At 34.9% G+C, this 27,342-nt stretch overlaps 1 protein-coding gene across 16 annotated transcripts in view; it reads right to left on the bottom strand.

The window, feature by feature from the left end:
* The window catches only part of RYR2 (ryanodine receptor 2), a 384,087-nt gene that overhangs the window by 8,182 nt on the left and 348,563 nt on the right, over positions 1 to 27,342 (bottom strand). For all 16 annotated transcript variants that reach the window (XM_074537533.1, XM_074537522.1, XM_074537518.1 and 13 more), the window contains 16 exons: positions 27,160 to 27,248; positions 25,607 to 25,735; positions 24,848 to 24,952; positions 21,190 to 21,271; positions 19,179 to 20,482; positions 18,727 to 18,791; positions 16,753 to 16,900; positions 15,159 to 15,245; positions 14,118 to 14,336; positions 11,903 to 12,033; positions 11,278 to 11,320; positions 9,246 to 9,379; positions 5,235 to 5,295; positions 3,827 to 3,973; positions 2,825 to 2,959; positions 309 to 465 (listed from right to left, as the gene is read on the bottom strand). In XM_074537533.1, coding sequence (XP_074393634.1) covers positions 309 to 465; positions 2,825 to 2,959; positions 3,827 to 3,973; positions 5,235 to 5,295; positions 9,246 to 9,379; positions 11,278 to 11,320; positions 11,903 to 12,033; positions 14,118 to 14,336; positions 15,159 to 15,245; positions 16,753 to 16,900; positions 18,727 to 18,791; positions 19,179 to 20,482; positions 21,190 to 21,271; positions 24,848 to 24,952; positions 25,607 to 25,735; positions 27,160 to 27,248 — 3,036 coding nt within the window. The remainder of the gene's footprint in view (positions 1 to 308; positions 466 to 2,824; positions 2,960 to 3,826; positions 3,974 to 5,234; positions 5,296 to 9,245; positions 9,380 to 11,277; positions 11,321 to 11,902; positions 12,034 to 14,117; positions 14,337 to 15,158; positions 15,246 to 16,752; positions 16,901 to 18,726; positions 18,792 to 19,178; positions 20,483 to 21,189; positions 21,272 to 24,847; positions 24,953 to 25,606; positions 25,736 to 27,159; positions 27,249 to 27,342) is intronic.

Below are 27,342 nucleotides of genomic sequence, written 5' to 3'. Positions count from 1 at the left end.
CTGAAGGACAATTTGAAGTTGTGCCACAAGATTTCTATAGGAGGCTTTTAGAAAGAAAAATGACAAGACAGAAACTGCAGTGACATCAGTATTCTTAGGGCAAAACATTTATTTTGTTTCTATTGATCCAGTTAGAGACCCAGAAGAGCAGTGTATGAGTCAGCCAGGTGTGATTTTCTTTATAAACTTATCCTTTGTGATCTGTCCTGCTGTTCTGTCTGAATCTTAGGTTTGTGATTACTACAGCACTGAGATCTTTGTACTGCTAAATAATGCTTTCAGTCCCACTGTGGATTACAAAAGCATACCTTGGATAATTGCTAGCAGGATGACAATCACAAAGAAGAAGAAAGTGATGTCAAAGATAATCCGATAGATTTCATACTCATCTCCTGCTGGATCTTCTATCTCATCACCGATGCCTCCTCCTGCACGTACTCCAACATACATATGAAACATGTAGCACTAGAAAAGAAAAGTTTGTTTGCAGCTAAAAGCAAAAATACCCAGTGTTACAAATTAAGTAATTGGTAAAACTGGTCTATGGTCTAGGAACTATGACATGTCAAACCGTCTTTTTCTCTCCTTTGAGATTATGCATATTCCTGATGGGGGGGAAATGCTACTGTGCAGCTGAAGCTGCAGTATTTCCTGTTCTATAATTATGTAGCAGTTCAATAAGATCAAAAGTTCAACTACCAGAAGCTCAGCAGCACCCCATGATTCATGTAAAATCATTTCAGCAATGTAAATAGGAAATATCATCCCCACCATAGCCATCTCCTTTTCCAATTTCTCAGCTCAAAAGTGAATGATTTTCCCTGGTTTTAGTGTTTCAAATTCACATTTAAAAATAAACAACCCTCATCCTCAAGCCAAAATAAAACAAAACAAACCACAACCAAGCAAAACATCTTTGTGAATGCTTATGCAGAGAAATAGCCTGTTCTAATTATTGAAAATATCTGAGAATAATACTGTGAAACTATGATATGAAAAGTGGTATACTAGGTCTGTCAGAACAGTTGCCTGGAATGCTGACAAAATAAAATTTCCAGTTTTATCATTTTATAGTTTAATAGAAAATTATGGTATCACCCTCTAGAGGTCTAGAGCAGGCGACTGCTTTTTTTCTTCAAGCACCTTTGCAAACTATAGGTCAAGGGTTCTCACTCATATCAAAAAATAGTGATGACAATAACTAACTCCTAAAACCTCACCATACAAAAAAATCCATTCTTCTATTTCTATGCCACACTGTCCCCAATACCCCTTCCATAAGGAATTTATAAAGTACCATATAATTCTGAATTACCCTTGCCTGAAAAATCTAACAATTTCTAAAAGTATTTTATACTCCAAGACTAAAAGGTAATAATTAACGTAATGAGTGAATGTAGTGTTACTTATGTGAAAGGTTTTGGTTCTCTATTTCTAAAAAGTTATGTATATTAATTTTCTTTTAAATCCTATTTCAAGTCTTAGTGTTCTTACAAGGTACAACCCTGATTTTACAGCATATCACATGTTATTATAACTAATTTCTGTACAATATTATAGTCTTGTGGTATGAGTATTTTCAGAGAATTACAAAGCAGGTCAGATCAGATCACTTCATGAGATCTCTACTCCAATCAGGGCCCACTACGACCTCAGAAAAAAATGTTTTAGGCTTTATCCAAGTCAGTTAATTAATACAACTTCCTAAGGACTGAGACTGTAACAAACTCTCTGAGCAATGTGATCCTTTGGCTTCCCTCAGTCAGAACACATTTTTCCACTTTATGTCCACAGTCTCCTGCCATGGACTTCCTGTTAGGAGCTTGAATGGGTATTCCCAATAATCTTTCTGCAGACACTGGGAACTCCTCTTACCCACCCTCTACCCTGAGACTTTCTCTTCTCTAAGCCAAACAAGCCCAGTTCCCTTCACCTCTTCCGACAGCAAGGGCTCCAGCACCTGACAGTTTAACAGCCCTTCACTGATTCACGTTCCATTTTATCTGGTTTTGGTGCATTGAATATCCCAAAACCCGACCAAAATAAACTACTCTAGTTTATCTAGTTTAGCTATTTAGTTTAGTTTATCTGTTTTAGATATATCTATTTATTTTATCAAATAAATAGTTTATCTATTTATTTGGCTTTTAAATGTTGTTGATTCCCTGGAAGAGATTCATGTTGCATAGCATACTAAAATACATTTACCATGATTTTTTACATTATTTTTTTTGAGAGATACTAAGGGCAATGCATCTTGGAAATTCTTTTTGGTTTAAACTCTACCAGTCTTAACTCCAAAGTCTGTCACTGTCTTAGTACAAAATAATTTAAGACAGTTTTGAACACTGTAGTTACCAAACTGCCTATTAAAGATAACTATGGCAATTCATACTAAGAGAAACTGATGGATTTCAAAGCTTAATCAAGAATTTAAGTATTTTCATTACCTATGAAAATACTTGCCTGTGAATGACCTGTTGAATTACGAGATTCAGAAGTGCTGCCCTTTAGCCAGCTCAGCTTCACAGCTTGTAGTTGTTTTGCATTTTTTGAACAGCTATAGCAAAGTACAGTACCACATTTCTTCTACTCCTTTATAGAGGAGTTTTTTGAGCATACACAAGATCTATTTGTTGAGGATGTTCATCATATTTGTCCATTTGTTTTCAACTGCAATATTTCCTGCATGCTTGCTAATGATATTACTGTTACCAATTAACAAGAAGGTCAGGACAAAACCACAACAGCTTGAGGGAAAAAAAAAAAAAACAAAAAAACAAAAAACACTAAACTAAAAACTAGAAAGCAAAACAAGACTTACTGTTAGCATATCATCACATTTCATGTCTGGCATGTCACCATCTTCACTCTTATTGTAGAATTTGCGGAAAAAATTGAATGCTACTACTGTATACAAGTATACCACTACTGCCAGTAATCCCACTGTTAGGACAAGCTGGAAGACAAAATTACAGATTGGGTGTAACACCACTATGGAATTGTGATTTATCTTTGCTTTAAAATAAAAAAAAGGGAAACTAACAATAAACTGTATCTAGTAGCAGCAGGAAAACTTTTACTCTTTATATATTTTTGTAATACAGAGTAATATATCTGCATATTCTCACACAAAGATTGTGTATTTCCTTTTTTTTTAATCAAACATAATTAAAAAGACAAATTACACAGAAACATAATTACCAAGACAAATCTTATGGGCAAATAAAAATAATCACTAATCCAGTGATTAGAATAATATGGATTCCCCAAAATCAGATAGAAGATCTGAAAATTCACTACCTAATATAATATTACTATCATCTAGTACATAACTAATTGAAATAGAGTTATCTACTAATTTAATAGGAAAGCAACTTTATTTTTTACATATATGAAATTACATATAAAAAGAATCTTGTTCCTAATATTTTGATATCTTAGAAAAGCAGCAACAAGTAGTCCACTGCTCAACTGCAGCATCATTCCAATTTTTCTCTGAGCTTAATGGAAGCAGCTGGGAGGGAGCTTCAGTATTCTGTAAACTGATATTTCACTTGTGTAGCTCCCAAATTGAAAAAGTTCCTTATAAATAATGCCCCCTGCATTCACAGGTAATTTTCTAAAACTTCAGGACTATTTTCAGAAGGAAGAATACCTTTGCTTACAAATCCTACTGTCTAGCTTCATCATCAACTCAAGTTCTAGAGCTCATGATGAAAGAACATTTCTGTTGTCAACCCGCAGAGAGCCTGACTCAAGTAATGAAGTGATCTTTTCTGTGTACTCCTTAAGTAAAAAACTGGAAAGAGGTGACATTTGATACCTGTTTGCCATTGTGGGTAACTGATGACAGGATAGTTCGCAATGTCTTGAATCCCATTGCAATGTCAAGGAGATGAGCAGCAAAGAAAAAATTGTTGTAATGGCCAAGGACTGACATGGTCATGTACCACGCTAGGTAAAGGAAAGACTAACAGAAAAAACAAGTGCATTCAAATAAAATTCATGGCTTTCATCTTACTTCAAGACAATAAGGAAAAGTAGAAATTTCTCAAACATGCTTTTCTTTAAAAAGAAAAAAAGTTCTTTTTAAAAAGAGAATTTTCTAGATATCATTGAGAATTTTCTATTCATACAACAATATTAAATCCTCAAACACAAAGTCAACAAGATATGGGCAAAATCAAGAAATTCAGAATTTATACTATAAAACTAATTTTGGAAATCTTAAAGTCTTATTTGTAAATTTCTCTACTGTAAAAAAAATCTGATTTAAATTATTTTTAAAAATAATTTCTAAATAATTACATTAAAATATTAATGCTCAAAGTTAGCTAATGACAATTCCAGAACTGTGCAGACAACAAAAGGAGTTTTATAATTTAGTATATTTAAGTAACCATAAATGTTAATTTCATCTGATCCTCTATCAATTAATTTTATTGAACTGAAATACAAATATTTGTAAGAGAAATTATACTCCATCCTTAAAAAAAATCCTAGTCCCAAACAAACACTGTTTACAGATCATGCTGTCTCTAGACCTTGAGGCTTACTGCTTCCACTTTACCTTCAGATTACCCTTTCATTTTCCATCTTTTTGGTCGTAGCTCCAAAATAATTTTTCCCCAATTGTTTTCCTAACCAGTAAATTAAGTAACTAGGCAAACGAATAATTGTAAAACTGAAAAATCATATGATGACTGAATTAAACTGCATTTTAACATTCTTGTTTATCTCTCCTAGTTTTTTTTTTTTTTTTTTTAAAGACTCCCTTTTTCAAATTACTGGAATAATTTGTATGATTCTGTTGCACATCTTACTATTGGTTTCAGTGATACAAATTTAGCAAATCAAGATATATTAACTATATTGATCTGACTGTGTTCCAGGAATATTCAAGTGTTAATAATATTTATGAACAACAGGAAATATGGCACTTAGCATTTATAAAGTCAGTTTACTAATTCTACAGTGCAGTGCTTTCTTATTGCTTCTATTAAAGCTATCAGAAATAGGGCAGGAATTGACTGAGGTTCTATTAACTACTACCAATGTAACTGAAAATATTTTGACAATGTCTCTTTAAGCTTTCAAGATTTTCTTCTTGTAGTAAAATAAATACAATCCAGAGTATTTTACACCTCTCATTGAAGCACTTTGCATTAACAAGTGCTTAGTTCTTTTTAGAACATGAATATATACATATATGCATAAACTGAGAAACTTACATTATCAGTGAAAACAACTCCTAATTTCCACATCTGATACTTAACATCAATGGAATTTAGCCTGCAAAAATTAAGAAAAAAAAGCATTTAATAGCAAAACACAACTGGAAAACATTAAACACAATCTGTAGGAAGTGCATTGTCACATAGCAGGAGTCAACAGCTGATCAATTTCTTCAAAAGCTGAAATACATTAGAACCTTGCTCTAATTCAGACTTTAACTCTGGAATGAATCTGGCAAGAAACAAAAAAGCAAAAATCAAATTAAAAAGCACTGTTTTGAATTCATCAGACCTAATGTTGATTGATTTCGAAAATGTTATCATGCATACAAGTGACATAAGCTGTCTTTAAAATCCATGGAGAAAAAAATATTTTATTTTCTTTTTAGTGCAACCCACCTAAGTCTGAAATAGCTAGTCAAAAAAGGTAACCGAATTTGTACCCTAAAATGCCAATTCTTTACCTTAGTTATCATAGCATACCTTGAGTGACACAATTGGATGACATTAAAGACAGACAAATTTAGATCAGATGAATCTCAGAGCTTGTTCAGAAAATTGACCCATTTTTCTAAGGATATAAGGAAAATCATTAATGAAAACAGGATCATTCTTACCAGTTAATGAGTTTTGACATAGGTACTTAGGAAAATCTTCCCTTAATGTTACTTTTTTAAAAGTAGAAAGCATCTCATCAGATAAAAACCATTTCTTTATTAACTGTTAACTAGGTAGGAAATACCTTTTTTATTGCACTGTGTCAAAATTTTGTGCCAGGCATTGAACAACATCAGCAGGTGATACTTCATCAAGAATGGTGCCCCTTGACCATTACAAAAAGAAACCATTGAACCAAAACAAAACAATGAGTTATAGGGTGTGTGTCAGCTTTCTGTGTGTCTTGAAGACAGAGCACAGAACAGATTATTTTGAGGTATCCTTCACAAAGCCTCTGCAAGGATCCACTACGCTTAAAGCCCAAGTAAATAATCAAAGGAGGAGTTATTTTACATTAGCATCCATAAGGGGAAAGTTTGAAACTGAGATTCCTTTGTGTGCATCAAAGGAACAGGCTGAGAACTGGGACATTAACAGTGACTGTGCCTGCCTCTCAACAGCTGAAGTCCCTACCCACCTGCAGATATACACTCCTACTCAGACTAACAGGCACATACACACTTTTGTAAATCCTACAGTGTCATCATAGCAAGTACAAATCTTGAGAATTCAAGTGAAAAAACGACTGCAAGTAAAAGTCCTTACTTTTTTACTAGCCAACACGGGCAAGAGATATACTGTCACTTGAGGAAAAAGTCTTCTATTTTTCCAGGAACAATTCTGCTCTCTGAGAAACTACAATACTAAAAAAGGGGTTACCCACTCCAGAATATTTTGAAAGCCTAGGTCACTAGTTCTCATGGAAAGGAAGAGCAAGACTTTTTAAATTCTTCCACATTCTGAGGCCAACTGCATTCATTGTTTGTACACTTCATATTTAGGATATGGTTTCTCACCAACCTATAAAAATTTCAGATCTTTCAGGAAAAAATTATTTACAATTTTTCTATTCTTGAAAGTGGAAGACTTATTCTTCCATGGGAGCATTTGACAGAAGCCCTACTTATTTTTCAATTTAGCCTTATGTCAAAGTTTGCTGCAGATGCTTAAGCCTTATCTGCCTCTTCTATTGACTCTGACTAAACTAATGATCCCAGAAACAACAGCAGTTAGAAAGGTAAAGGGAAAGGGAAATAACAATAGCACCTCTGAAAATTAACTTTCATGTTTGTGTCTTCCACATTATTTTCTCAAATATTCTACATCCATGATGCATCTAATTTAACACCATCCACCCAAAACAAGAAACAAATTCAATGGAAAACCAGCAGCACTGTCTCGATCTCAGTGTGCAAAATTTAACCATCTTTACTGTCTAACCCACAGGAAAGCTCCAGCCTCATCATCCTTCTAAGTTGGCTACAGTTAAATAATACTGAAACATATTTAAATAATTTAAATATTAAAATATTTATACATTTAAATAAATACACTTAAAAATATTCAAGGCTGCATCAACCAGCTGGATGGCTCTTGAAGAGTCAGTAAAATGCAAATTGTTTTTTAATGCAGTATATCACTGCAGAAGCTTTTGAAGCATGGTCACATGCAAGCAGGGTGGTTTAAGTCCCTTGAAAAAAGACAGATGCAAATCCCAGGCTATTTTTCCAAAGGAAAGGGAGAGAAAAAGTAGGAGCTAGGGGTCAAGGAGACTTGTTCAATTGCATTGAAGATGAAAATGCTGCTCAGTGCACTTCCCTCCTGTGTTGTGAGACACTGCTATCCGGTCTCTGCCACCTCCTCCTAGCACAGGCAGAAGCAGAAGCATCAGAGCTGAAACTTACACCAGGTTGCACCATTCTCTATTTTCTTCCCAAATTACTGCAGTAATGGATCAGTTCCAATGTTTTTTTCTACCTCTTTCTTCACTGCATGGTAAATACATGTCAAATTTTGAATCTGGAATATGTGTAAGTTTTCGTAGCTTCATTTTTATTCACTTTTGAAACTGTTAAAAAGTGGATAAACATACCTTCCTGAAGAGTATATTTTTTATGCGACTGGTTCTGCAAATTTTTTTAATAGTTTTTTATTTTCCTGGAACATATTAATCTGTTATGAGTACGAAATTACTCCTCCAGGAAGAACAGGAAAGATGGATGAGGTCATAAAGTTTTTTTACTGTATATAACATGGAGGAGATATTAGAGATGTTAAGAAAAAGCAGCATCCTTCAGACATGATTCCTAAATTAAATATTTTATCAGGCTTCTTCAACTGCTTTATTCTGGTCTGTTTTTTCAAGATTATTCACAGAAAAATATTTAAATATTTTTCCCCTCATATGAGTATAAGCACACAGGGAAGGGAAAGTAGTTTTGATTTGGTTTTTATATCAATAATAAAAGTAGTAGGTTTTTTCCTAAACTGAAGCATGGGTCCTACTGTAATCCAACAAGAGCAAAACAGTGTGGAAGAAAGCAATCAGGAAAGTACTTCTGCCACAATATTAAATTTTATTTAGTACTGAAATGCCACAGAGTCCTTGAGCCTTTACAGTGCATCTGGTTGATTGTTCAGACAGACTCCTGATTTATTAATATCCATCTTTTATAAAGATGGATAAAAGAGCCATCCTTACAAAATCAGCTCTTGCTTCAATGCACTTCTAATCTACCAGTACTCTCACTGCCTACTTCTCATAATTCTTGCACACCCATTGATAAAATGTTTTTAGAGAGAACTTGAAATAAACCCTTACATCAGAATCTCTGTAGCATTAAAATTCCATCTATTAAAAATGTTCTATCTAGTTAAATACCTTTTTATAATGCAGAACTGGAAAAAACATTTTTTGCAGCGCTTTATAAAAGCTTGTTTGACAAAGAAGAGTTTACTACCCTGAATGTCTAGGGGCTTCTGCTTCTCTTCATTTCTGTCTCACAAATGATATATAAACGCATAGTTTAGGGAAAACAAGTTATAAAAGGATGTGAAGATTAATCATCCAATTCCCAGATTTTATTGGTAACTAGCACGTAAATTTGTTTGATCTTCTCCCTATAATCAGAACACACAGGGCCATTTTGCCCATTCCTTCCAGCAGAGCTGAACTGAGAACTTCAAAAGGAGATTCCAGCCCAGCTGTGATGACACTATCCCAAGAGTGGGAATGTGATGTGCTGCTGTGCACTAAACTAAACTAAATCTTCATACATAAAAAAACAGAGAAATCCTGCATATACATTGTCTATAATTAAATAAATTTACTGTATCACACAATATAAGAACTGTTTTCTTATGCAAATATACGTGAGCGACAGATGTTCTGTCTGAATGACAAACCTTGAATGCTTGATTTTAACTTACAAAAAACCCTAACAAAATTAAAAAAAAAACCCAACCAAACAAAAAACCCCAATCACAAACAAAGTGTAGGCAAATGCTTACACAGCAGAAAAGGAGCTATCCTTCTTTGGTTTCTTCTTTTCTCGAGCATCACTGAAATCAAGAGCAGCTTTGTCCATTCCTAGTAATTCGCTGATCCTGTCACGGCCATAGAACTCACCATATTTATCCATTACCTAAAGTTAGAAGGAATATTTAAAAATATTCATTATTGGGGTAGATCAGTAGTTATTTGGCCTGGATCTGAAGACAAGAGGTTTAACATATAAGGAACCTGAAAACAGTGCATCATGATTATGAATGACATTGTGATCACAAGATCTTGAACACAGATTGAACACAGAGTTGTAGCAAAAAACCATTTTCATTGAATTCAAACTAGGCCTTATCTCTTTCTAACAAAATTTAATGTGTTTCATAAGTAATTTTCCTGGAAATAAATATTTACTTGCTTTCATTCTGACTGAACACACATCTCCTTCCTAAATATTATCTGTCTCTTCTCATTTCAAAAAGAATAGTCAAATACAATTTTTTTAATAAAAAGATCATAACTCAGGGACTTCTGTAGGTGAAGAGGTATTTTGCCACCTTTCTAATAGGAAAGGCTTTAAATATTTATTGATATTTTTTCAGATTTTTAGAGAAGCTTTTTTTGTAGCAAGCCTGAAAACACTGCTTCATTATATGTATTATTTTGTAGACTAGGGTTTAAAATACAAATATATATAAAAGAAGACATTAATTGCAAATAGTATATTTGAAGACAGTTAAATCACACAGTGCAGTTCTTAAGTCAAAGCTAAACCATAAAGTTAAACCATACTCCTTTCCTTTTGATTTGAGCCTTCTTTGACCATCTACATTGACAGAACCAATGCAGAATTATATTTTCTTTCTCAAGAACTCTGTGAGAGCTAATGCTTCCCCTTTGCTTAGACAGATGTAGAAATCTCTACATAATAACCTAAAAGATTAAAAAATTTTCAATACTAAAATGAGTGCAAAATTCGAAGGAATTTTTTTGGTCAGGTTGACCCAAGACTGTCACAAAGCAGAAGAGCGAAGAGTATTAAAAAACATGTTTCCAAAATTATGATACAAGATTGGCATTAAAGTGTGAAGGAGGGGTAAATCTCATCCAATAGCATGCACACCCTCTTTTACAACTGTGACCAAACACACTAAAAAGATTCTTTTTGCTGTAAGCTATTGTACAAGCATTAGATTTATTTCTTAAGAGCAAGCTGAGAAAACATTCAAAATAGCATTTGTAAGAATGCTGGAGCCTAGAGGACTACAGTGGCACAGGGGCAGGCAGGAACCCAAACAATGGATTCACAGTGAATGGATGCTCTGCCTGGTCCCTCCCAGGGCAGCCCCCAGGAGAGCCTCAGACCCAAATCTGAAACCCATCAAAATGAGTTTTTTGGTAAAAACTGTCCAGATTATCTGTGAGACTAAGAGGATTACTGCCAAGGGATGCATACACAATGCATCCCATAAATGGAATTTTATTGGCTGTTACAGGGAGAAAGAAAAGATGGAGAAAAGGATGGATTTAAGTGACTTGGGGAAAAAAACTCAAGGGGAAAATAGAGAGGTAAGGGACAAAAAAGGCCAACTAACTTCCCTACCAGGTGCCTGATTATGCCCTGTGCCTAAATATCTCAATTTGTCCTGTCTTCCTATTAATTACTTTTTAACCTTCTATTGGGTGAGGGACGACACCATTCTCTGTGTATGGAGGTGAATACATAAACACAGACAAGACATTTTACATAATTTCTATTATACATACAAGCACATACAAAATGCTTCATGTAATTTCATGAATGTATCTGAATTCCTGTTTTATACAAAATCTGTAAGTAGAAAAAGTTTGAAATATATAAAATAAATAGTTGTAAGAATGTGGTAAGGAATTCTGTGTGTTTCAAAATAGTAAATATCAAAATTTTCACTGAATCAAAGTTATATTTCAAAGTGTAGTCCACATTCCTCCCAACATGAACAGAAATATGCGCTAGAATTTTATTTTAACTTCACTAATCTTTTTAAAAAGAAGCCTTACCTTTCTTTTCACAAACTTGTCCCAGTAGTTATTTGGAAAAGACCTGAAAAACAGAGATAAACAAGATTACATTTTAGACAAATATATACCAATTCTGTTTCTATGAGTCTCTGTGTGGTGGCTGTCACCAGTCAGTCACTCGTGAACCCTCTGGAGTGAAAGTTGCCAAATGGTGTTCAGCCCACCATGTAAATGTGAGAAGCACAGCAGAGCCAATGCCTGCACACAGGATTCTAGAGCACTGCATCCCACACACAGCCCCACCAGGCAGAGAAACAGAGCTTTAAATATGTGATGCAAAGCACAGCTCACTTTTGAACTTACAGCAATGCACAACCATCATCACTCTCCTTGCCAAAACAAACCCATCCCTCTTCCTTTTTTCTTCTATGATGAGAAATAATTTTAAGGCAAAAATTTGGGTATGCATAAGATTAAATAATAAGAGTACAAATGACAGTAAACATTAGCCTTGCAGGTGCCTGAAAATTTTGCATATCCTTGCTAGAAATATATCTCTAATAATTGTTTATTTTAGACAAGATGGATGATAAGTATGTAATTGGGGAAACAGAAGAGCAATTACTTACAGGGCTATAATGGGACAAAGTAAGTAAAAACTCACTGTGTGTTGATTACAAGTCTATCCCACTGTCCCTTAATATCATCCTCTGATGGTTGCTCAGTTATATATAGCCCATCAAATTCCAATTTCCTTGCCACTTCCTTTTCTCTCTTAAAAATAACCAGTGGAACCTGCAATTGAAAGAAAATACAGAAATTAATTATATAAAATGCACTGATATTTCTGCAAACTTTAAGAAGCGCTGGTTGCTATGAAGAAACGAGTATCAAAACTGAACAAAGCAAAATATAGTACTTGAAAAAATCAAAAGACTTAACAATTCCCTAGAACACAGAAAATATATTGATACACTAGGGTCAGGCAATTCAGATTCATTAGACTGCAGCGTGCTAAACTGTTGTAAAAAGATGATCAAAATACCTGAAGAGGGATCCTTCAAATAAAACAGTTTTTCAGTGCCACGAAAGGATTAGAGGTAGTCGAGTGAAAGAGACCTAAAATATTTTTTTTAATCCTTCAAAATTCTAGTTCCAAATATTATTTTGGGATGGTATTTTTTTATTTCATTTTGATACCCAGAGATGTTAGATGCTCCTTTTATTTGTTAAAGAATTTTTGAGGTTTCACAGTGGGAAACAAAGTGTTTTGTATAGAGACCAAAGACTGTAAGCAACAAAAAAGAATTGTCAGCAGCTGAGACAGCAAGCTAGGCTTTATCTATAACCCTCTTTCATCAGCTGAATGACTTCAAAAGTACATTTCAAGAAGGCAGATGTAAATAGTGGTGCAAATTGAGTGAATTTTCTTAAGAAATGTGCTACCAAAAAAAGTAAACTTTTTACTTTATCCTACTCTTTCCTGGAGCTATTTCACAGATCCCCAAAATTCACCCACCTTGCATTATCCACCTTCACTGCAATAGTAGTCAAGATTATTACTATTTCAGTATACTCATGGACATGAATACACTGAAATAGTAATAATGAAAATCAAGACTACTCTAGCAATATGGTGATTGCATTAGATACAATAAAAAAGAGTTCCAACACTATTTTCAGACAGCTAAATGAGAAAAATGTAATGGATTCATGCTAAGCAATATTTAGAAGCAAACCTAACATACACAGGCCTGCAGTTCAGAAAATTTTGGACTTAAAGATCTCCAAAATTGAGATTGAAACCATATTTGGACTATATTTTGGTTTCAGAATTGGAAAGAAATCAATTAATTAAGATAAATATTGATAACAATATTTTTCCCTTCTAGTCAGAGAACAGATGTTCTCAAAAAAAGTAGCATAAAATGTCATAGTAGAAACAAACAAAAAAATATGAGGTGGGAGAAGGAAACATCTCAAAAAACAGAAACCTAAGCTTTCATGCTGCCTGGTATCTAATGCAACAAAAAAGTGGTGTAGTATCTACTGACCAGTAGGGGTACTTAAAGTAGAGATGAAAATCAACACTAAAAGTAGTTTTCTTTTCCTTGTCTTTTAGCATTGAACAAATTACTAGGCATTGAAAGAGGAAAAGAAAAATATTAAGGACCACACAAGACCTCAACAGAGATACAAGGACAAATGAGCAGCTGGGTCATATCAAGTGTCCATTTAATTTAGCACTATCTTGCACTTTGACTTACAGCTTTTTCCCTGGAAGTGTGCAAAAATGGGGAAAGTACATGCCAGATATACTTCTCCCAGCTCCAGAGATTTATGAAATTTGGTTTTCTTAAACCACAATCAGCATTTTGACAGACGAAGTGGCATTTTTAGTTTTCAGATCCCTAACAGAGATCTTCTCCAAGATAATCCTTTAACAGATGCTTAGGCTCCTGCGAAAACACTACCAGCAGTGTGTGTGCAGGAACAGCAGGCATTTTACAGTCACAATATGCAGCAGCAGTAGTCCAAAATGCTGCATTCTTTTCAAATGACCTAATTGACAGACTAGTAATGCAGCATCTAAAACTGCCATCTGTGTCATGTGCATTCACACCTTGTCTTGGCAGTCACAAGCAGCTTCTGAAGCAGGTTACTGCTGCAACTGTCTGACTGACTGCAAATCAGACTCTGGCCTACAGCCCCCTGAACAGACACATCACCTAACACACACTTTCTGTGTACATTACATGAACAACTCAGATTTTTTTCACAGAGTGCCCCAACCTGCTTAAGCAGGTTGACTTTAAGTTAGACTGCTAGACAGATTAGAAAGTTTAGACCTAGAAAAAAAGAGTTATTTTTTTTCTTACTTTCAAACAATAATACCCTATGATGCAGAAGAATGAGATGACTGTGTGTAGGATGGCCAAAATCCTCAGTGTGGGCTCCATGTAGCCACTGCTTTCTTCCAGGACATAATGCACTGCAATGACCCTCTCATCATCACTTTCCAGGATGTTCAACTTGGTACTTTCACCATCAGATACCACAGGAAGCTCCTTTTCTTCTGTCACAGCAGATGTGGAGACCTGTTTAAAACAATATTGCAATATTCTTTTGACAGGAGCTTTACAATACTACAAGTTAAGTTGTTGAGCTGAAAAAACGATACCAAAGACAAAATAACTGTAAAGAAACTTTAAAGAATTTTTGCTTTTGCAAAAAAATGTCCAGAAAGAATACTTCAGCGAGACCTTTTCATCTTGTTACATCAGTCTGTGAAAATGTGCTTTTTCTTTCCTTTTTTTCCCACTGTCTGTCCACGTTACCAAATCTGGTCCAGGATGAATTTTATCACTTCAAATTCAAGAAAGGGCACAGCCCTCTTAGAAGAAATGCTTGACAGTCATCTTTATCATCACAGCTCTCTGTCAGAAAATTATTCAAGTCCAAAGACTCCAGAGTCGCATTAATGTTACTAAAATCTTGACAATTTCAGTGATATTCTAGGCAGCCTAAGATCATGTGACTCCTGGCTGTAAAAACCCTTTCAGGTGAGTGTAATGGCACAAGAAAACATCTCAACTGACATGGATTAGTTTAAGTTCCCTGTGAAGGCTCAGCTTGGCAGCTTCACTGTACTGGGAAATGGAGCATCTGAGGCAAGGGTTTGCCTCTCAGCCTGCTGCCTTTGTCCTAGCACAATGCTCTATCAACAGCTATCTGTGTACTGGAAATCTATTTTTACTTCACACAAACATTACAGCTGTCACCATGTAAGATTTCTGAAGTGGTAGGATGAAGCAGGTATTTAACCTGTTAGGCTAGGCAGTTTTACCATAACATATTGACTACAAAATCCAGATGTTTTCCAGTGTGCAACTTAAATAGTAATATTTTTAGAAATTTACCTTATAGAAGAGAAGGATGAAGTTGATGGCAAAAGCAACAAATAACGCCAACATCCTCATGTTGTAAAAGTTTCGTGCAAAATAATTCTGAAAAGAGGACAGAACACAAATATATTTTATCTAATAAAGATTCAGCCATCATTAGTAAGTTGCTGCTGAGAGGGGTTTTTTTGTGGTTTTTTTTTTTCCCTTATGGAACTTTTTAATAGAATCATAAATATAAAAAAATTACCTAACAAACATTTTGAGTGATGTACAAGTTCTCTCCTACTTGACACATGCAATAATGAAAAAAGGGCCTTTCATTTCATTCCATTCACAAAAGATGAAGGATTTCTAATTGCCTCTTACTTATTTTTCATTATCCTCTCAATACACTTGGAAACAACACAGACATGACAATGTAAGAGCAATGTAATAATACAGAAGTCTCTATCTTCCCTGTAGTTCAATATTCATACATAAAGCAAATTGCTACTTTTACCAAAAAATAAAAAACTCTGCATATAAGTTTATCTTAAACATCTTCTATTCCTAAATCAACTGTATTTTTACCAGGCCAGCAAATATTCATGTGTGACCTGAGTACCATGAATTGAAAGCTTTTCTGACATTCTGACACTATCAAAAGGACTGCAGAAATGTACCTTTTCCCTTCCTGACAACACACAAACCTTTACAGCACACATTTTGAATATTTTAACACTCCTATAGGAATTCTGCCATTTTTCAGCCCTAATCATAGATGACTATTAGTGGAATATAAAATGAGACTATTAGAAAAAAAATTAGCTAAATTCACATGATTGTAATGGGACCAAACAGCCTAAAAATGTACCTCAGTTCAAAAGCCATATTTAAACACTTAATTTCTTAATAAGATTTTGACTGTAGTTTTGCTCTGTTCTCATGCTAGAAATAGACCATCCCTACACAATTATATACTGTATGCATAGCAAAATTGTATTTCTTTTTGGTTTGCATTTTGCTCTGGCCTCAGAGAATATGAATGCATTTCAAGCAATTATGGAGCCTATATTATCTGATATTTTACTGAGAGACTCTCAGATGCAGTTTTACATTTTCATAAAGTCTTATCTTCTACAGGTTTTGAAAAGTTTGACAAATATTGACTTGATATTTCACCAAAAAAAAAAAATCTACAATATCTTTTCTTATTCACTTCAGGTTAAGCACTGTATCTTAGCTGGTTCTTTTTAAAGGAGAGCTTGTAATTTCCCAAAGGTGTCTCTCAGAGAAGAAGACATCTTACTGTCTCACTGGCTTCTGTAAAAATTCAGGAACTTTACTACCATAAAAATGCATGGATGTTTTCCATGATACACAGGCATCTCTGAATGTCTAGGCTTGAGACAATAACTGTCTTCCTAAGTGCTAATATATTGTACACTAAGTTATTCGTGTGTTTCTTTCCTCTAACATTCCCATTAAACCTTTGCTTCATTGTCCTTTATACAGTCAATGGTGGATAGAAGAATGTGGTCCAGCAGTTGCTATTTGTCTTGATATTGTTAGGATATTGTGGTACATGTCTCTTCCAACAGCTAAACACGTAAGTTAGATAACAACTTACAAGAAGCTTCTGCTGATATGCTATGATATTCTTCCAGAAAACTGATTCCTGAACTTCTGGTTCTCCATATCTGTGTGTATGCAGTTGTCTTAATTTCTGTTTCCCCTTATCTTCTTTGGTTTTCTCTTCTTTTTCTCCATCTTCTCCTCTTAGGATAAAAATGAAGGCAAAATAATATGTCAAATTAATAAAATTACTAAATTAAAATCACACCCTGAAATAGGCTTTTTTGTGAAAAACACACTGAAATTCCATCTTTTAATGAGGCTCAAGTTACCATGACTCATACATTTCATGAACATGACAAATATCCCTCTTCAGTCCAAAGTGCTGGCAAAGGTGACAGTCTGGTTAAGGCCACAAATGAACTTACTGGTTTGGCAGCCTGAAGTGGGAATGCTAGCTGGTAGAGGCAGGTAATCAAAAAATCTGCTAATCTTGCCATCAGAGGTTCTTCATAATTGTGCAGCTGATTCTTGCAGTGACAAAATGTCTGCAAGCTGGCAGCTCTATATCTGCATGAGTGCCTACATGTTTAAGAGCTCCCCTCCAACCTCATGCACTTAAACAATCCAGTTCCCACAAAGTGGGAAATCTTTGGTTCTTCTTGCACTTACAAGTCAAACCTCAAGTTTTAAATTCTGCATTTCTGCCCACCTGATGGAGTCATAAGTACTCACTCCAGGAGGAGCTGAAGTAAGATTTTGTCAGCATCTGGTGTGTGAGTATCACCATGCTGTCTCATTAGAGAAAGTCAGAGTTCACAGGCTGCCTTCTCCAAACATTTGATCTAAAGAAGTGCGAATTGTCTCAGAAGTTAATTTGAACTGTCAGCATGATAGATGAAAAGATCACAGAAGTCTATTTGAAGCCAAACCAGAGTGAGAGGCAACTTCTAAATTACATTATTTATGTCTCTGTTCCTATCTACAAACAGAATGACTGATGTCCTAAGCAGGCTCCTCTTTCTAGAAGACATTTGATAAACTTTCACTTGAAAGTTTGTCATGTCAGGAGTAGCTTCAGGGCAGCTAATAGTGCCAGGCACTGTACTCTTGGCAGAGAATACAAGTATTACTGCAACTCACACAGTCAAGCAGAGCAATCAACAGTGAATGGCCTTCAAAAGTCAGGAAGGCGCTCTCTCACAAAATTATAGTGGCCAAGTTAGAAATTTGCTGCACTTGTTAAGAAGAAAAGTTTTTGTCATGGACAAGCGCTTGTCATGCCAGAAGAGCATGAGAGTTTGAGACTAAGGGATTCTTAGAATTTTGATGGTGATAAATCAGCTACAGAAACTGTACATAGAAATGTACATGTATCAGGAACCATAAAATACAGAGATGGAGATTCACAGTTTCTACTGGTTAAAACCAAGCACTCCATTTTGCTTTCCACTATTTTATTCTGAGCTAATGGCATTAGCATTAGATTTTAACATGTCCTAAAAGGGTTTAAATTATTATTGATCAAATATATTCATAAAGATGTGAGAGTACTCTGTAATTCATTAAAATTGTACTGGAATGTTAAGGTTTTGCAAAATGCAAATAACTCAGAACATGTCATAGCAAATGGGAGAGAGTAAAGCAGATTCAGTCTCTATCACTGATGGATAGCAGGTCTCTGGAATTCAGGTGCTCTTAGAAAGTTTTCAAATTTTTTTTTCCAGTTTTAAGATTTGCAAAGGGAAAAAATCCGCTAAGTACATTCTAAAAGAAATTAAACAAAAATTAAATGGACATTACAAAGGATGCTTCTGGGAAGGGAAATGACAGAATCAGTGTGGTGCTTATAGGGCATTTCCTTGCAAATGTGCACATATGAGGAGAATTGTTTAAAAGAACACTCCAGCCTAATTGGAATGAGAATTGACAGAAAATTAAAGGCAAAGGAGTACAAACAAACCGGACGTTTTTTTTCAGTAAAACAAAATACTTTTTTTTTTTGGTAGGATCAGAGGTTAATACATACTCAGCTTTTTCAGGTTCTGATTTTGTTTCTTCTTTCTCTTCCTTTTCATCTTCTTTCACCTTCTCCTACAGAAAACCAGGATATAAAACTGGGTGTAAATATTATTATACAGTACAGAGTTAGTTAAAAGAATACCCAAAATGCAGAATGTTAGGGGGTTTGGGGCTTTTTTTGTTAAACAATGGAAAACTTGAAAAAATATGATTGATTTACATTAATGAAGAGAGGCAATTTAGCACTGAATTAAAAGCAGTCGAAAATATTATGTCCTTAGAGAAGGCTGTGGAAATTCAAGTTTGTGACATCAGAAAGAGTAAACATCAATAATTATACATGATTCTTTAAAAAAAAAGTCAGAAAACCCAGAAAAACAATAATGCAAGTTTTATTTCAAGACCATATTTAATATATGAAAGAGAGAAATAGATATCAAAAATAGAAGATGCAATTACCTGGATTTTTTCCTGTACCTCAGGCATTGGGGCTAAGGAGGGAGTGCTCAGTAAATCACTCAAACCAGCATTTGGATTGTGGGGGATCAATTTATACTGTCCACCTTCTCGTTTCAAATCCAAACCAAATATATCTGAGAGTAGATCACTCTCTTCTGTTAGAGTCTGCAGATCCGTCAAGTCTTCTGCAGGCAATGCAGCTTCCGTTGGTTTCCTCTCCCCTTCTTCTTCTTCCCCACGCACTTCATCCTGAGTGGGATCTGGCATATTAGCCAACAGTTCAGCCACCTTGATTTTCTTGGCTCCTTCTACCAGGCTTCCTCCAAGCAGCAAACTGCATATGATGCGAAAAAAGCCCCGGACAACACTACAAGCAAAATGTAGTAAGCCCACCAAAATGCTCCAGTAGGAAGAAAACAAAGCCATGACCATGTCCTTCATGGTCATTTTCTTCACTTTTTTCATTTGTTTCTTTAGACTCTTCATGCTGAGCATTTTCATAACAGTCATTAAATTATACTTGAGAGCTACTAAAGCTGACTTCATGGTCACGAGAGAGAAGAAACCCATTCTAGGATCTTCTTCTTCAGGATTATCTTTCTCATTCTCCTCTTTGCTAGCTGACCTTTCGTTCAGATCTGACTCAGAGATCTGGGCAGCCAATTGCATTTCAAAGATGGTATCCTCACAGAAGTTAACAAAAAGCTCCATCTTTTCTTTCTCTCCACCTTCGTTTACAACATCAAATATAAACTGTCTCTTTGACTCTTTTACCTGAGGTTTTTCCCACTGAGTCCGACTTGACTCACTTATTTCAAAATAAACTCGTTCAATGCGCTTTGCACTGCCCATGATTTCTATACGTCCGAGGAAAGGCTGAAAGTAATTCAGCACACTCTCTGAGAGCTCCAGGAAAGTCTGCAAGCGCGTATCATGGGGCATGTGCTCAGACAGGTTGGTCAGGAGAACAGCGACATTGAAACCAATGTCTTTTGCAGGCTCGTGGAATCGTTTCACAAACTCCTCGTAGTCCAAAGTCTCATTCTCATCTGTTTCAGCACATGACAGCAGAAACTCCGTTTCAGACTGCGTGTAGTGCTTATGGCTTTCCATTGCCCTGTGAAAATCCCTCTTTGAAATGATCCCTTTACCATCAGGGTCATATTCTTTGAATGCATCAGAGGAAGTCAAATCTTTCAATTTTAGGAACATATCAAAAAACTTCAGAATCATCTCCACATTGTTTGATGATTCCACAAGCATATCAACCATCTGCTTTCCAATAGTTCCATTCACAACATTACCTAGAGATAGTGACAGGATATTAGAGATAATATCAGCAAATATTTTGGCAAAGAAAAGTGTATTATAATGATTAGTGAAGCAATCAAAGAGCAAGAATGATAAATTATTGGATAACACACTCACATGAGGAAGCTAGCTATGAAATCTGGAGTCTTTTACTATCAATTCTACCCTAAGACTTGGAAAAAATGTGACTAAGTATTTGCAATTACAGAAAGGAAGAATTAACAATGCCTGTAGAGAGAGATTGTACATTTAATGCAGTACTAAAAGTGGGGTACCTTGAACATAGTCACTAGATGAATAAGGCCTGTTCTTTATGGATAAGATCACTACCAAAATTAATGCAATATATTAAGCTTGCGAATAAAATGACTGACCAACACTTTCATCCCCAGAATTCTGGATTTCAACTTAAATGTAAAAGCCATTTAACCATCTAACCCAAAAGATAAGTCAAGAAAAAACCCAAAACTTCTGTTAGCTCCAGATTTTATAAAGTTCTGGCATTCAGAATTAACATAACCGATGTCAACTACCCTACTTAAATCTTCCATTTACTTTCAGGCCTGAGAGGTCTTCTCCCAATTGAGACATGAAAATTAAAAAAGCAAAGAAATATAGAGCACTGTGTCTCAAATTAAGAAAATTACAAAGGTAAAAACTTTGCTAGAACAACTAAGAAAGAGATTTCACATTTTTCTACCTTCCAGCATAGACAGCAACATGACAACCATATCTTTCTGAAGATCCATTAATTCCTTCAATAGTTCAATTTGACTGGAATCCTAAACAACAAAACAGTATATAAATATAAATTATCTATTGCTTTCTTTGACATTTATTTATGTGCATGCATATTTCACACTGTAAAAAGCAGACTTAGAAATTAAGAAGCTAGAAGTGTCAAAAATGGTAATACAGTGAAAATATACTTAATTTCTTAACTCCTCACAGTATATTTACACCATCATCTGTTTAGAAAGAGTAATCTAATAAAGACAAAACTGAACATGATAAAAGATTTAAAGCAATAACTGGGTATGTCAAGGTCACAGGTGATGCTTCTGTAATGTTTCCTGTCAGCTAAAATATTGTCACTTTTGGTGTCATCAAGTTTACAGCCATGGAAAATTATACAAACAGCAACAGCAGTAGCACATAGAGCTCAAAGTATAACATGATTCAAAATGAGCAATTTCATTATAGGTCACTGAACTTTTTGGAGGGAAAAAGGAAAGCTGAAATAAAATGTTAAAATATTTATTGATAACATTCCATTAGTATATCCTTAGACATGCATTAAATTGATTTTTAGCCACTTCTTATCTCATTGGGTTTAATGAGTTCACTATATCACTTGCCTGGAGTCTGTCTGGATAGAATTATTCAACTACTTAATTTCTTCCTCAGTGATACACTGCTGTATCATGCCATTGATAACAAATACTTGAGCAATGCTTGACTTCAGTGAGTGGTACAACAAACTCAAGGTACTTTATGGCTGAGACAGGATGCTTTGCCCTGATAAAGCTTATCTGCTTGCCCTGGAACCCAGTCAGGAGATAAAGCAGTGCAAGCCATCTGTGGTGAGCTACCATAGTGCTGCTTCTTAGTGTTCAGTATGCTAAAAGGCTGGTCTGGCTTACCATCTTTAAACACACGCCTGTCCCTTTGAAGTCAGACTTGACAGATAAGCTGCTGAACTGATCTAGAGGCCTATGACTGCCAGCCTTCTTTCTGCTATAAAAAATCCATGACACTTTCATAATTAGATTCTTCCACAAACTTGATGTATATGGCATTTCTCCCTTGGATCTGGGACACCTCTCCACAGTTACTTTACAAGGATTGAGAGAAAGAGGAAGAAGTACACAAAAAATGGAGTCTGATAAGATTCATTCAACTCTATGCAATATTTCTTCTACTAGCTTTCATATAACTGCTTTACCAGAATTGCTTTCATATGGTGTGCTTTGACAATTAGTGTTATACTTGACCAGTGGTTTTAGTTTTTATACTGTGTAGTTAGTAATTCTGGTTAAGATCTGTCAGTTCAATTTTCTTAATAAATAACTCATCTTTCATAAATTTATCATCATTAAAACTCGCAGGACATTGATTTAATCACACCTCTGTAATTCCTTAAATTTAAACTGTTAAAAAAATCCGAAGCTAAGGAAGGGTTTACTTTCATTTAAACCCCTTTCTGTGAAGGAGTTTAAAATACAAAAATTATTTTATTTCTGTTCTTCAGACTCAAATAAAAAGACTTTATAATAAATATTGTCTAAAGCACCCACTCCACCATCAACAATGACAATTTGGATCTTGGATTGAAAACTGCATAATTTGGAAATAACAAGATTTTTGATTGATTTGCCCTGCAAGTTTTCATTACAGAACTTTTAACTACAAAAGTTATTTACAACTCTGATTATCTTTGTTCATTTGGATTGAAAACTGTACTTTCTTTTTCTACCTTAGATTCTTAAGAAGTAGTACTATTACCACATTGTTCCTTCCTGGTACAAGATAGAGAATTCAAATGCAAAAAAAAAAAAAAAAACAAAAACAAAAAACAAACTGCAAAACCCAAACAAAAGAGTGATTTAATTTTGCTCCTGTTAAAATCTTGCTTCAAATATTCTCCGAAAGTGCTCTGGAAATTCATGATTGAAAAAAACCCCAAGTATTCAGCCTAGGCAGGTCCCTCTTACAGACCAAAGCCATACAGCAACTCCTTATAACTCCACTTAGCCACACTCAACACTTTTGAAAACTGGTATTTCAACATAATCTGAAAAACACATTGAAATATTCTTGTAATAAATATAAATGAACAAAAGAGCCCATAACTATTCTCGTATTTCCTGCTAGACCCTATAAAGAGCTTCCAAAAGCCAAAAGCTTGAACTCCAAGCAAGAGAAAGAAACCATCATTATTTATAGTGATGCATTTGGAATTATACACTTGGAGTGTTTCTGTCATCCCAGAGAACACCAGGAGTAAGTGCACACACCTGTTGTGCACAGCTGCTGGGCTATCTTTGAAAAGGCGGGATGAGTATCGTTATTTTCTAGATTCTGTAATCAAAGATGCTGTGAAGCCATTCTGGGCACAGCTGAGACCATAAACTTGTCATTACTGTAAAAGTAAATCTTGCCAATAGCCACATCTTATTTCATAAGCAACACATAGCTACCATGTGTCTGCCTTATTGTCAGTAACTACTTAAATACCTTTTTCCAGTTTGCTTTAGTGGAAGAGGAAGAAGCACAATAGCCTTCACCGTGGCCTACCCAAACACTGACTATTTCAAAATTCTTTAAATAACAAAGATGTTTCAAAACCAAAACAGTATCTACAGGCACTTTTAAATGCACTTCAGGAGAAATTCAATGCATGTATCTTGAAAATCATGTTTGACTGTGATGCCATTTGTGGGAAGAAGATTTCTATGTAGCCATAAAGAATGAGAAGTGTACCTGTAGCTCAAAGTCCACAAGTGTCAGCAAGCAGCTGACTTTCCTCCATTAAGTTCCAAGGGCAGGGAGAAAAATAATTTGATCAAGACTACTTCAATTTATGCAAAGAATACTTACATGGACACCTCTGGAGACAAATAATGAAATGCAAAATCTCAGAGACTTCAGAGCTGTATTTCTAAATAACACTTGTACAAGCTTATGATATTTTTCTCTAAACATATTAAATTATGCAAAAAATCAGAATCAGTGTATTCAATTAAAATGAGTAATTCTTTTAAAATTTAAGAAGTTGAAAATTGCACTCCTTAAGGATAGGACTCCTTGCACCTCATTTTCACACTCTAAATAAGTGTCTCTTCCAGTCCCCTTCACTCTTTCTACAGCTTATGAAATGAGTACTCACATCCAAAAGAAATTCACTCATTATAAGGTCTGACTACTCTCTACTAAGAGTGAAAAAGGTTTATACGAAAAAGGTTTACAGACATGTGTTGAACTAGGGTTTAATAATGATGAATCAGGGTTCAGCGCAGGAGCTATCAATGAACATGATGGGTCCTGCATAAAATGAAACTGCAGAAAACACCGTGAGAGAATTTTGGTATAGAAGACCAGAACTGAGAGTTCTTTTTGAATATCAGTGATATACTTTGTTTGCAGTTTGATCTAATCAGCTTTGCATCTGTGGCCAGTGATCCCATTACAGGTCTGCTATTCACACCCGTTCTAGTTTTAAAATTTTTCCCTCAATTTTATTGTATTCTATCATCTCTGGCTTTTATTTTTTTCTAACAACTGTTTTTATTAACGTTTGTTTCTCTTTTACAAAAATGCTAGTGACTTATGAAGGAAAAAGTAAACTAAAAAGATACCTGAGAGAGCTTCATCTGCATGTGGGCAAACACATGAAGGAAACCAACTACAGCATCCCACAGCCTGCTGTGTGCCAGACTTTGCTGATTACCAGTACATGGCCCCTATTGTTCAGGCAACACAAAAAAAAGAAAAAAGAAAACCAAAGTTTGTTTGCAAGAAATTCAAGAAAAAGAGGAAGAAATACACATAAGTGCATAGTTTAGGGTTGTCCTTTAGAAACTTCTATGAAATATTAAACATATCTAGAATTATGTATTTAATAACACCACTGGCGGTAAGAAAATAACCTAATAATTACTCCTAATAACTTGGCCTTTTTTAGCCAAGTCTCAATATACTAATTCAGACCCCCAAAGTGTCTATCTGTTCCCAACTTCAAATAGTAAGTGCTGAAGGGATACAAATCTTCAAGCTGTTTCTTCTTTATGCAGTTCTGTAAATTAGGAAAAACCTTAGAGAAGGTTAAAGCAAAATTCACATAAGGGATTAGAGAATCAGTTTCCTGATTTTCCCCCCAGCATATTGTAGAGCACAGCACTAAAAAATACTTAAAGAAAATTCTAAAGAGTAGTGACAGTTATAGACATATATTTCATTCTTTAGCTTCATATATAAAAAAATGCACTAAAATAATGTTGAAGAATAAATGCATCTATATTATATTTCTATGTCATACCTAGCTACTTTATATCTTCATGCTAAATGTATGAGGAATTTCCTTTCAAGTTCATAACATTCTGAAGAAATTAATTTACCTGGATATACTCTGTGAGAGTATTGAAAACTTGTTTTGCAACCTGGATGGCTTTGGAAAAATTTCTTTGTCCTTGTTCATCAATAACATCCTTCCCAGAATAATACCAATAGAAATCACTGATGGACTCCTAAAGAAAAAACAGTTGTGAGATGCATAAAGAGATTCTGTGGCCAAACTGGCTCCAACTGGATATTCATCAATATAAGAAAAAACAGTGTTAGACAGTTCTAGTTCTAGAATTTATTTAGTTTATAAAGGCTTTAAACGAACCACCCAGCGACTCCCAAGTACTACTTCAAGGATTGTAGTTTCATCTCAAGGGAATCAAGAGGAAAACAAATACAGGGAAAGAAATAACTTAAATACCCCACAGCAAACCTCAAAATAAAATAAATTAAAATTAGATTACTTGGTATCTGATCCTAGAAATACAACAACCTGCATTCTGAAAGGGAGTGCTCAGTAGTACTGCCATGCTGCATGCTGTTCATTAAACAATGTCTCTTTATACTGCTTGCTTGACACCTAGTGAATAGTGGGAGCAAATGTTGCTTTGTGTGCATGATTCCTCTCTCCATCTTCCCCAAAGGCAAGCGTATTAAATTTTCAACAAAGTAAGCAATGGAATGAAAATCATTGTATTGTCTTCACAACCTCTACAGAGTGCAAAAAGATAGAAAGCAATGTTGATAACAGCAGCACTGTAAACAAAAGTAAAGAAAAAGAATTTTCAAAGTCTGGAATTCTCAGAGCAAATAAATGAATGGCTAAAGGGAACTTAACTAGATAAATACTTAAAAAAATCCCAAGCCATAATATATTATCATGTGCAGTGATTTTCTGAAGGAAGACAAATATAGGTAAAAATTATGAACATGAATAACAAAATGTTTTCACATTCACATGCTGCAATCTGGATACAAAGTAGATTTTTTTCATTAATTTCTACAATCTTGTGACAACTAAATGTTCTCATTTTAAAAGGATTTGAGACATAGTTAAAAATAGATTACTGAAAGGGTTTTTAACACACTGCCTTCTGCAGTTTTTTTTTCCTTTTGCCTTTTTTTCTCCTTCTTAGAATATGTGCTATTCTTATGCTTCACTCCATTCCAGCACATGCGCACTCATTTACAGAGCGGCCAGTGCTCAGCCTAAATCAGAATATGGATGAAAAAGCAGCTGGCTGAAACTGAACTTGAGCAATACAAAAAACTTCTCATTCACGGGGCAATTTCAGTCAACACCTGTGCTCAGGGACCCACTGAGCATGGCCCCATCTTCTGCTGCTCTCCTTGGCAAACAGCCTCCATCGCATTCCTACGGATAAAGCCAGGAACCAGTCTTTCACACACATGCTGTCTTTCACTCTCCCTGAACAAAGTCGCAATTCTTAAAAAACTACAATCACTACAGAATTTCAGCCTTTCTCATCAGCTTGCGCTACAGGGAACAGAATAAGCATGATGACAAATAAATGTGTTCCTCTAATAAAACTTGTATAGAAGTAAGTAATATTTTCATCTATGTACTCATACATAAATTACTTACCTGAACTCTCAATAAGTAATCCACAGTAGAAATGATAATATTAACAGTTGTGTTGTTACCAGTTTGAGTTCTCAGGTAATTCTGAAAATCTAAAAGTTCAAATAGAAGTTTAATTTAAATTTATTTAAGTTTTGAAACACTTCTGAAAATTAATTCTGGTTTACGATGGTCTAGAAAAGTTTA

The sequence above is a fragment of the Zonotrichia albicollis genome, chromosome 3, assembly GCF_047830755.1.
Source record: "Zonotrichia albicollis isolate bZonAlb1 chromosome 3, bZonAlb1.hap1, whole genome shotgun sequence".
Classification (NCBI taxonomy): Eukaryota; Metazoa; Chordata; class Aves; order Passeriformes; family Passerellidae; genus Zonotrichia; species Zonotrichia albicollis.
This window is presented reverse-complemented; position numbering and strand designations above follow the sequence as displayed.